The following is a 12,125-nucleotide window of genomic DNA, read 5'->3' as shown; positions in this document are numbered from 1 at the left end:
TCAAAATCTGTACAGGAAATAAATATGGCAATTGAATTTCACAGTTAAAGTATGTACAAATATATATGTATCTGTTTGTCTTTATAATGTTTCTTTTTATTGATATGTATTTTTAATTCAGTGAAAAATGTGTTTAATTCAATGCTCATATTATAAATATACCAGTAACAAAATGTTAATTTTCTTGCAAGAAAGGGTTGATTGTAGCCTGGTGAATAGTTTCCTCTTTGAATCTGGAGGTTTGTGGTTTAAGGCTCATTTCTGGAAAAATATACTCCTTAACTTGGGCCATGTGTGTGATTATAGAAGTGATGTTCAATTCCTTCTATTTAGTCAAATAAAGAGTAGTCTAAGAGTTGTTTTGTGCTCTTTACAAACTGTTTTCCCTCTGTTTTTATAATTAAATTTAGGGATGACTATGCAAAGATTGTCCTTTTTGTAACTGTGACAAAAATATACTTAAAACAATATAAATAAAAATGGTAAACATTTTTAATATAGATTTGTTTTCACTAATAAGTCATGAGTTTTCAGAACATTTAATCTATGTCAGAAGCAGATTATTGTGCTTATGTACAATAAAAAAGTCATATTTTAGAAATATCAAGTAAAAATAGAAATTAATTTAAAAGATTGAAGTAAAAACTACAAATATTTTGTTGATTTTAAGGATGTATTTATATATTTGTTTATCATCTAAAAGCTCCTTCATAATTTGGAAGACTTAACACAATTTTGGGGTTTGATCCTTTGAATGGTACAGAGAAGACAGCCCATTGTGAAATTATGCATTTAAACAAAAAATAACCAAAAACAGTAATACCTCTTTGGAAATGATAAGTATTGACAATAGTTAGTCTAAATTACTTTAAACATATTGCAACTAAATTTTCACATTTTGGGAACAAACAGTGAAATGTTTTTTTATGAATTTGAACATTAAGTTCTATTAAAGTATTTGTTAAAAGTCATTGATATTACACTTTATATTTTTATTTCTGTTGTTTAAGCTGGATAAACAGGTTTTTTTTTAAGTTATTGTTTAGTAATTGAAACAAAAATATATTGTTTGAAATAGGTTAACTGACTCAAAATTTATACTTAAAACACAGGCTATATTTACCATAGACATACAATACTTTTCTAAGATTTGTAGATTTGGGGTAAGAAGAAGCATCAAGTTGTAAATTGTAATTTATTTTATATGAAATTCTACTTTCATGTTATGGCAATGTTTTGAGTAGAATTATAAAACAACAATAACAAAATGTTTTGCATAACTTGTCTTTGTTCTACAGAAAATGTAGGATTTTAAGATAGTAACAGTTATGACACGACTTTCATTTCTTCTGTTATCTTAGCTTTTGTGGAATCTCAGTTGGTAAAGTCATTAAAATAGCACTTATAGTATGTCATTTCTGTTTATATTGTATTTAAATATGAACCCATTAAAAAAACAAAAATCAAAGTGAAGTATCTGTTAAAAATTACAGACAGAGCCTTGGTGTGAAATTCGTACCAGCTGTATGCCTTTATAGTTTAATTTATAATAGTTATAAACTGTGTACTGAAATTTTGATTATACTGTTAGTATATTCTGAACGTTTTTGTTTTGATCATTGTTTCAAATGAATACCATCTTTTTTGCTTTCCAGTTACGTTATTATGACATAATGGAGGAGTCTCATTGTAAGGGAGTCATTGATTTAGCAGAAGTTGTTTCTGTAACACTGGCGACTCCACCCCAAGGATTTGCCAAGAAACTTGATGAAAAATCATTCTTTGATGTATGTAAAACTGTTCTCAAGTATGGTAAAATTTTTCTATTACCATTACTCTAAATATATTTTATGGTTAATTAAAAAAATAGAATAAAATCTACAACTCATACAAAAATAACTTTAATGAAAAAACTTTAACTACTTGTATAATGTTTTGTATCAATCAAGTTTAAAAATTTTAAATAAAAATATGAAAATGAGTAAACTTTAAATACATTTAAGGTTCTTAGGAAGAACTGTAAAAGCTTGAATTGTCAAATTAAACTAAACTATCTTGCACAATTAATCTGTTGTTACAATTGAAATTGAAAATTTAACTTAAACCATATGTATATCATTTAAGTTGTACTTATTCATTAAAGCGTAAAAGAAAGTGTAAAAATAAAAATTTTTGCTGGTGGGCAGTTTTGTTTTCTTGTAACGAACAAATGTGATTTGCACTAATTTCTTATTTGTAGTTGAAAACAATACGAAGAATATACAACTTTATGGCAGCTGATGGACAAACAGCTCAGGAATGGATTGAAAAAATACAAGCATGTCTGCAATAAGAAAAACCTTTTGTTTTTGGCATTACCTTTAAGTTCATATAGAATTAAGGGATACCTGTTGTCATATTTGATTTAACATGAACATAAAAGAAACATTAGAAGCCAGAAGGACTGTCCTAGCAAGTGTCATTGCTTAGAATAATGTATCTTACAATGCTGCATACATACCAGTTGTTTAATTATTGTTATTGTGATAATAATGAAATACATGTAAAAATTTAACTAATGTATAGAATCATTTTCATCATCAGAGAAAAATGTAGAGAACATGCCCAAATATGCATTAAGGCTTCCAGCCACTTAAGATTTGTGTGTTAAGTGTTGAAATGGAATTTTGCAAAGTATGTAATTTCTACATAAAGTACTCTTAGATAAATGGATTTCCTCTGGAGAAAAACATTACAACAACAACATCATATCATTAGTTATTAAGCTGTCTTGAACTTAAAAAAAATGTTTCGTTTTTTTAATAAGATTTTTTTGTAAGTCATTCAGAGCAGGAAGTGATGGTGAGAATGTTCCTGACAATATATTTGTTGACACCAAAGATATTTTTAATCATATTCTGAATTTATTGTGCTTGGTTTTATTGTGGTAAAATGATTTTAGGTAGAAGCATAATTGAAAGATTGATACATGGAATTAATTTGCTTCCTTGTACAGTATAAAATAACTGATGTCAGTAGTTTAAATTATAAATACTGAAGGTCTTCCTTTCTCTTGGTCAGGGCTGATAACAAATACAAGTATTGTAATTATACTAAACTTCAGTGAAGGTTAAAATTGTGTCCTAGATATTGTTTCAAACAATAGTGCCTTTAATTTATTTCCTTACTCAAAACCTAGTGATTCATCCATGTTACTGAATTCAACATTGTGAGTAAGAAAGAAGAATGTGTGTTTCTAGTGGGCCTTTACAATCACAGCAAGATAATGTGAGATTCTTGCTTAAACTGTTGATTTCAAAGCCATTGTAGAAGCATTTTGTGTGTGTTCACATTTGCCTTATTTGTTGTATTTTTAGTTAATGTTAACTCAAGTGCATTTTATGAGATGTATAATGTTTAACTTTGACATTGTTTTGAGAAGTTTTTTTGGACACTAAATAGTGTGAAAAGTGGCAGTAGTTTTCAGGTTAAGTTTTTGCTTGTAACAACACTAATTATGGGATGATCTGAAAAATGAGTAGTATTTCCTTTTAAGATATCTTTTTTAATACATGTTTCTTTCTTTGTCTCATGTTTTTATCAAACTGTAAACTTTGACTATGAAAGTACTTCTTGCTTGCATATTTTAGAAGTTTGAGCAAAAACAAAAATTCCCCCAAAGCATTCCTTGGAAAACATTTTTTAGTTGCTATTGATATTTTTAATAGAGATAACCCTGTTAACTTCTGTTTTAGCCTGGAGGATAAAACTGATGGTTTTACATGTATATACAAAAAACGTCATGTTGGCTAAAGACCTGAGGCATCTTTCTTTCTTTTTTGTTTTCAAAATCTTGACATATCAAAACCAGTAGAGAGAATTTTTGGTGTCTTGATTCTTCTTGGGTCTTTTTGGGACTCAAAGAAATATATTTATTTGCACTGAAATAAAAAATTATTTTAGTTAATCAAATTTAAGAACTCAAATTAAGAAAGATGTTGAATTATTATTCTAAATTATAGTTTTAATGAAGATCTTAACATAAACTGGTTTAGAGGACTTAAAAGAGAACCAGTTTCAGTGTTGAAATTTTTCTTTGCTATATGTAATATACATAAGTAATATACTTTTATTTACTCTATCACACAATAGTATGGAAAGTACCAAAATATTTTGAAAAGTATGTACTTTTCAATTACAAGGTAAAATGTCAGTTCTGCATTTTTTTGAAATAGCAGAAAAAGAAAATGGAAGTTTTAAGATAAATTAGCTGTCATATAAATATAAATGTTGGTTTTAGAAATTATCATATATGAATTGTTATTAATCATACATATTGCTTTCTAGTGTATTAGAATTAATATTACATATCAGCTTTACAATACTCTTTCAAATATTTGTTGATACATAATTTGATATTTTCTTATAGTCTAGCTAGTGATGGTTGAAGATGTTTTGCTTTTTTAGATGATCCAAGAGATATTTTGTAAATATTTAATTTCATCCTTTTCTATAGAATAACCCAAACTGTTTGGCATAAATAGCCCTGGTGCTTTGTGCTATAAATTCTCAACAACCAACCAAATTCATAAAGCAGTATTATTTCTTATGCCACATGTATATTCAAAATTTTCAGTGTGTATTTGTGTGTTCATTTACCTATTTAATTTGTACATCCTCTCACTTATCTGTTGTGTGTGTGTGTGTGTATACACACACACATACTTATATGTATCACTGTTTTTATGGTATGTTTTACAAAATGTTTATTACAATGCATGAAAAAGAAACTGTCTTGTTTCCCTCTGAGAAAAATAGAACTTTCATTAACATAAGTTTCTGATATGTTAAGAACTAATTATAAATCTTTTAAACTCTTAAATCCTTTTGTTAAGTAATGTAGTAATAAGATTAATTTAAATATACTTTATTAGATTTTTTTCAGGAGGAAAAAGATATTTAAATTGGTTTATTTGTATTGTTAATAGAATTAGATATGAAACAAACAGTAGCAGTTTGTAAACCAGTCAAAATCCTATTACAATAATTGAATTGGGGGGAAAAAAAATTTAGACCTTTGTGCAAAATTGAAAAAGTAGTTTCAAATTAACACACATTGAGACAAAACAGTGGTCAATGCCAAATATTGTAGGATTTAAGAAAAAAGTGTTATGGGTAGTTTTGCACGATATGGTTTAGAAGATTGCATGGTGAGAACAAACCTTGTCCAACTGCATACTCATTGAGCTATAATACACTTTTAACAATGGGTGGAAGATCATGAAATACACTAGTAGCTCAAGCATTAAATATTTTAACAAACCAGAATTTTTAAAGAGTGTGCTACTAGTCATACCATGGAATATTTTTAAAAAGCATTTGTTACAATACTATGGCTGTTTGCTTCAGATATTTGTGCAAAACTACAGAAAGAGCATCTGAATTAGCTGTTTCCAATTTTGAACTGATAACTTTTATAATGCTCCTATACTCCATAGCATGGAACCAAATTTTTGTTTGGTATCCTAGTGTGCACTATAAACCCTCAGACCCCTATCCTAACAACTCTAATCACTTGACTAGATAATTTAGTGTGGAGTACACTAATAATCCTAACATGAATTATTCCTATAGACTAGATTTACCAGAAATGAGTGATGTATACCTGTCATCCTAACCTAAATGTCAAAATCTTTTTTGCAAAATATTTGGGTGAAAATGGGAACTGGTACATTGTGACATATAAAATCTAAATTGGATGTTGTGTCAAAATAACAGAAATACTTGAAATAAAACTTCACATAACAAATATATTTGTTATATTTTGTATTTTCATTTTATCAAAAAATAAACAGTCGCCCAAGTGTTTTCTTAAATGCTAAATGTATGTTGAATTTTCATATAAGAAGTAGTGACCACTGCTAATAAAGAACTTTGGACAAAGATTTGTCATTTTACCTGTTATACTTTTTATTGTTGGTGTCTTTAGCCCAAACTTCATATAAAAACTAAATATAAGGGATACAGAGTAGGCCTGATTCCTTGTTGCAATAACATGGTGTAATGTGTAACTGATAAATTTGGTACATATAAGGTACATACACAAACATCTGATAAGGTTGTGATTTTGAAATCTCAGCTGATTCAGCATTAAACATTCTTATACACAGCTTCACTTTATAGGGTTAAATTTCTTCACACAAATGAATTAGCAAAAAAAAAATATGATGATGTGTTAAAGTGTTAATATGAAACAATAATTATTCAGAAAACTAAACATTTGATATATTTTTTGTATAATACAGAATTAGGGCACAGGATATATTTTAGTGTCTGTAAAGATGTTAGATAGTAAAGACCTGAAAGTGATTTTTAACCTACATAATTATCGCAAATTTAACTGCAAAAAAGTTATTTTAGACAAAAACCTCATTATCAACCAAATTTTGTATATCATTAATATTGCATACTATCAAAAGATGTTACAGTAGATCTTATGCTACAATGTATTTAAGGTTTGTATACCAAATGAATATAAAAACTTCATTTTCACAGAAGAAGTGAGTAAATGATAGTATGATCAACATGATACTTCTAAATTTACTTGTTATATGTAATTTCTCTTACCAGTTTATTTAACTGTATTTTAACTTAAAATTGTATGTATCACCACTGATGCTTTATATACTGAATAAAGTTCTAATTAAAAACTTCTGTACATCCTGCAAAAAAATTAGCTCACAGATGGAAGACTAAAATATCCCCATTTCTGTTTCACTAATTAACCTTCCCCCTTTTTTATAGGAATGTAAAAACTCTATAATTTGTCTGAAGTGAATCAAGATTTTTCTTTTATGTCTGTTACAGGTTGTAAAACAAAGTGTACAGAAGTTATACAAGTCATAAAAATATGTATTGAACATCTACATTTTCAAAATCTATAAAATAATCCATCTCATTCATAGCAGATAAAAATATTTTTATCAATTATGTATGCTTATAAGTGTGCAATAAAATTATGAAAATTTAAAATACAGTATATATTATATTTATAAGAAACCATGAATCATTCATTAACTTTTTATCATGTACATTAAATCACAGTTCATTCATGGCAAGAAGAACCATACAATGTTATAAATATATTCTTTGAAACTAATTTGCTGTCATGTAGAAATGTACAATGACTTTCTGATAAACCTTTTCCTCATTACTGTAAAATACAACTTGTGCAGAATTATTTTGGTTACATTTGTTGCTCTGTTAACTGTGTTGTATGGTGCAGCAACAGTTTTTTGTTTGTGCACAGTTATTCAAGAGAAAAGCTATGCACTTTAAGAGAAAAAGTACTGTGTACATGGTATAGTAAGGTTCCTGTTTGTGTGCACAGATATTCAGGAATATTATATACATCTTTGAAAGCAAACCTTGCAATACAGGTGTTACACATATTTCAAACTGAAAATTGTTGAGTGTTAAATCACATGAATGTATGTAACAAAAATAGCTGTAATATCAAAATTTGATGAACAGTATTAAAACTGAATGACTGTAAACCCTTACTTCCTGTCTTATGAATATTTTCAGTGAAATAAAAGAATAAGCATCCATAAGGGCCCACGTGCAAGTGAAAGGACAAGTTAAATGTCATGTTTGTACAATGTTATAATTAAACAGAGGTTATCCATTAATCTGTGTAGCCATGTATATGCTGTGCCAATTTCTGAAATAGAAGAAAAACATATCTATTCACAAGTGCAATAATATACATCAGCTCACAGGAGTGATCATTGAAGGTGTTTGTCAATGCCTGAGCATTAGGTTATGTCCATTTAAACTAAACTTGAGAATTCTTCAGTCTGTCCAGCAGTCATATGATAATATTCACTTACTATTAGTGAGATTCACATGGGTTGTGTGCTTTCACAAACTGTTGACTAATATCCATTTCACTGTCAAATATTGTAGACATGAAGTGTGTTAATAGTATTTACAAGGTATAGCTTTCATGTTGTAACCAGATACCATAATATAGTGTTTCCATTCTATACCAGTAGTAGTAAAAAGAACTCACTAGCCTCAATTCTAGAAAAACAAGTAAAAAGTGTCTTTATTACATGGTAACAATAATACAAGATCAAGCTGATCAAACGTTCACTTAGGGTGTGTACAAAGTTACCACTCTAATACTTTTGTGTATTTATGAATATGGTTTGAAGATGTTCTTACATTTCATCCATTTATAGCATAATAATACAAGTTATTAAAAAATAAGCATCATTTAACCGCTAATTTTACAAAACAATAATGAAAACTTGGCACCATCAGATAGAGGTACATATACATAACTAGTATTTTACATCATAACAAGGCTGATATATATGTACACAATACTACTTATTAAAGCTTGTAAAAATAATTGAAATTAGAATTTGTTTTTTCATATTGTTGGTTACCTTTGTATAATGTATACAGAGAAACTAATATAAGATATACCTGTTACTTTACTTTTAAATTATACAAAAAAGGTACACTAAACAGTGTTATTAATCTCTTCAGACTGTTCAGACAATCTGTATGTATAATGATGAAAAAAACAAAATTAAACTAGTAAATATAAGGTAAAGAATAAAAAATTAAATTTTATAAGTTGATTATCTTATAAAAGTTCTTAGTATAGAAAATTGTTTTAATTTTAAGCATTAAAAGCTTTCATGATTAGTACCACTGACTAGAAAGCAAAAAGAATATACTAATGCCATATACAAACATGTATAAATCACTACAAATACTTATGAAATAAGATTACGGAAAACATGTGACCTGAACATTATTAATACAGTACAATATCTATCACAAAACATACATGTAGTGTACAAATGTATCACAATGAAGTCATCAAAAAAGTTTAAATATATAAAACCTGCATATAATTTTCCATTGACACACACACACATAAATTTTGATATAGAATTTCAAATACCACAGGCTGTAAAATTAAGTGTAAGGTTAAATTTACAGAAACAAATTTCTTTTTAAAACTGACTAACTTTTATAAAATGTTATTACTACAGTAGAAAATATTAAGAACTGTAATATACACATGTCCAGGTGGATACCAGCTACTGAAATACAATGAATTTATTAAATGACATTTAAGAAACTTAAGTAGAGCAAGTACATAAAGTTGTTATTATAACACATGGGTTAAAAAAATTAAAATAATAAAGTCTGAAATAGCTCATTAACAGCATAAACAAGTGTTCTTGTGATTTAAAATTCAATGTAAAATCAAAGCTTAAAGTTACAATGAAACAAAATAGTATATCTATACATTCAAATTGTTTGTATTTCATGTATGTTTTGTACAACTAGCAAACTTAATTTAAATCTCATTATACATCTAAATATAATCTGTTGCTCATGTCCATGCAACTATTTACACTCCTGTCAAACAACATGTATTATTGTTTGAATAATTCTTAAAAACATGCCTTCAAATGGTAATTTCACACTCATGTTTGCAGATCTCTGCTCAGCTTATATTTTTAATCTGAAAGAAATCTAAATGACAACCACGATTTATCATTCACCTTTCCTAATCTTTGAAAGAATTTAAATCATGTTTACACGTCTAAGTAACATGTCAGTTTTAGGATGCATTATTTTTGTCTGTTCTCTACATCTTGTACTATAAAAGAATAACATAGTTATTAGTTGAGAAATTCACAAATTCAGCAAGTTCTTGTAAATCAGGAGTATGAAGTTCATTTTACTTTATGACACATAAAAATGTAGGACAATTGTACTTTTCTAAAATTGAGAAGAAACTGTGCACAAATTAACTTTTTTTGAAAAATATTAGAACATGAAAATGGATCATAACTTAACATTTTCCTTAACTGAAAATGCATCTCAGATAATTTCTCATCTTTCTGCATAAAAAACTATTATTTCATGGCACTACTTTGAAGAATTTTGTGCATGCCATCCCTAAATCTCCCATCTCAGTATGAGTATTACACCAGCTTATGAAACAGTTATCATTAGATTATAGCCCATCATGAAAAGGAAGGTGGCACATTATTCATGCATTGTGATTCCTATTAGCCCTAGCAATGTGAACTAAGTAAGTTTTTGATAAGGCAAAATAAATATACCAAAACTGGAAAGGAAGGGTGGAAGATTGTTTAAAAAACGTTTTGAAATAAATTTTCTGTGAAGGAAAGTGTGAACTTTGAAATATTTACTTACTTCTCTCTACAATAAAAAGCTGGAATCCTACATTGAGAAAGTAATGGAGAGATAATTGCAGACAAAAAATTACAAAAAAGCATGAAACTTAAGTGAGAAGAGATAACTGTAAATGAGCTGCATAAACTTAAGATGCCAAAGTAGAAAAGGAGATCCCCATGCTGAAAGAAGATAGTCAAGCAATGAAGGTTTGTACCAAAGATAGCCCAGAATTCAGTGAAAAAGAACTGTAGAAAGAAATAAACCAGTTCCATCTTTGTGAAGTACAGAGGTTGAATTATCAGATCTTCATGGGTAAAATGTAACTAGAAGCAAAAGCAGGCATGGAAAGAACACTGGTAAAAATGCCAAAAGATAGGGGAAACTTTGAAATAGAAGCAGAAGGTTGGTAACTCTGTATATTTGAGATCAGAATGAAACTAACCACTTGGTGCACAATATTACTGACCATCAAGTGCCTCTAACTACCATTACACAATTTTATGACTCTTCCTAAAGAGTGTCTGATGCTCAGATGTCAGAAACATGAATTTATAGCCCAAATGAGCCATGAAATAGAAATGTGTTTTGTTTATGAAATTAAAATTGGCTTGATATGTTGATGGAGCATAAACCAAGACCATTAGTCTTATAATAACAATCAAGATTAGTTATGAAACCTACAGCAAACTTACCACAGGCAATGAGTTTTATGTCCCCAAATTATAAATATGAATCAAAGTTCTAAATAAATTGTTTATAATTTGGTTTCTTACTTTCTTTTGTTAAGAAAATTAAAAACAAAACAACAATCTAAACAAAGCAATGCTGAGGAAAATATGAGCCTTTGTTCTACTGCTACTGAACTTGACAATTGCTGACCATGAGCAATGTTTACTCCTACCTATTGGTGGTGAGGTACAGCTTAATTATTTCACAGGCTCACAGATATACAAGGAATGGGGGAAGCGTTGTTCAAGGCTTATGGAGTACAAAAAAGATCTTCATGAGAGTATCATAAGGCAATGGCTTTCTGTTGTCAAGAGATGAATAAATGGAACTGAAACTTATACCTGTGGGTAGTAGCTAATGCTCCAATGTTCTAAAGATCTTAAATGTTAACTCACTAAGAAAGTGCATTCTGACAAGTCTTGTTAACTCTTAAATCTATCATACTTTTGTAAGATCTACAAGATTCCCCATGAAGTAAAAAAAAATTCATACAAATGTTTCAGCACTTGTGGAATAACATTTTGTAACCAAAGTTCACTGTAGTTGATGACAAGTTATGGTAAAAAAACCAAAAGCATTCAATTATCTAAGCTTATTTTTATCAGACAGCTCACATCACAAATGCTAGTCTTGTACTATAGATAGAAAATGGGCATATGGAGAAAAGTGGAATATATTCTACCAGAATTAGAAACTACTTAAAATACATTTTTCATCTTTACAATTTTGCCTTGAAATATCTTACTTCTTGATGACTATCCAAACTATAGCAGAAAGACAATCAACACAGAACATTATACAAGTTCAGAAATGAAAGGCAAGTATGCAGAAAGCTACAATTAAATATATACATTACACTAGGCAGAGGTATTCTTCGAAAGAAAACAGCAACAAAGTGAGGCAGCCTGAGTTGGGAATAAGTATGTCATATATACAACCAATTCAAGTTTCAGTCATTTTACTGTAAAAAGCTATCGATACAGACATGATATAGGGGATACTATTCGGTCTTCTAATGAATGCCTGCCAAATCACAACATATTCTGATTTTATACTAAACTCAACAGGTGGAACCTTAGAACTGAATACAAGATGAAGCATGAAAGAAAGTGTTTCTGAAACACCTGCATACCAATCAAGTCTTACTGGATTTCACAATCTGTCTATAACAGTTAGCACAA

The 12,125-nt window shown here is 28.7% G+C and overlaps 1 protein-coding gene and 1 long non-coding RNA gene across 4 annotated transcripts in view; one reads left to right on the top strand and one right to left on the bottom strand.

Annotated features, from left to right (window-relative positions):
* LOC143235006 (myotubularin-related protein 13-like) overlaps positions 1–7,011 on the top strand; it is a 123,225-nt gene extending 116,214 nt beyond the window's left edge. For both annotated transcript variants that reach the window (XM_076472711.1, XM_076472710.1), the window contains exons 40-41: positions 1,656–1,787; positions 2,240–7,011. In XM_076472711.1, coding sequence (XP_076328826.1) covers positions 1,656–1,787; positions 2,240–2,332 — 225 coding nt within the window. In that variant the 3' untranslated portion in view covers positions 2,333–7,011. The remainder of the gene's footprint in view (positions 1–1,655; positions 1,788–2,239) is intronic.
* LOC143235009 (uncharacterized) overlaps positions 1,886–12,125 on the bottom strand; it is a 68,895-nt gene continuing 58,655 nt past the window's right edge. The window contains exon 4 of one of the 2 annotated variants that reach the window (XR_013018888.1): positions 1,886–3,920. This is a non-coding gene — a long non-coding RNA (uncharacterized LOC143235009). The remainder of the gene's footprint in view (positions 3,921–12,125) is intronic. The other variant, XR_013018887.1, reaches the window with a different exon arrangement.

The sequence above is a fragment of the Tachypleus tridentatus genome, chromosome 12 (assembly GCF_004210375.1).
Source record: "Tachypleus tridentatus isolate NWPU-2018 chromosome 12, ASM421037v1, whole genome shotgun sequence".
NCBI lineage: Eukaryota > Metazoa > Arthropoda > Merostomata > Xiphosura > Limulidae > Tachypleus > Tachypleus tridentatus.
The sequence above is the reverse complement of the archived record's forward strand: the minus strand, read 5'-3'. Positions and strand labels throughout refer to the sequence as shown.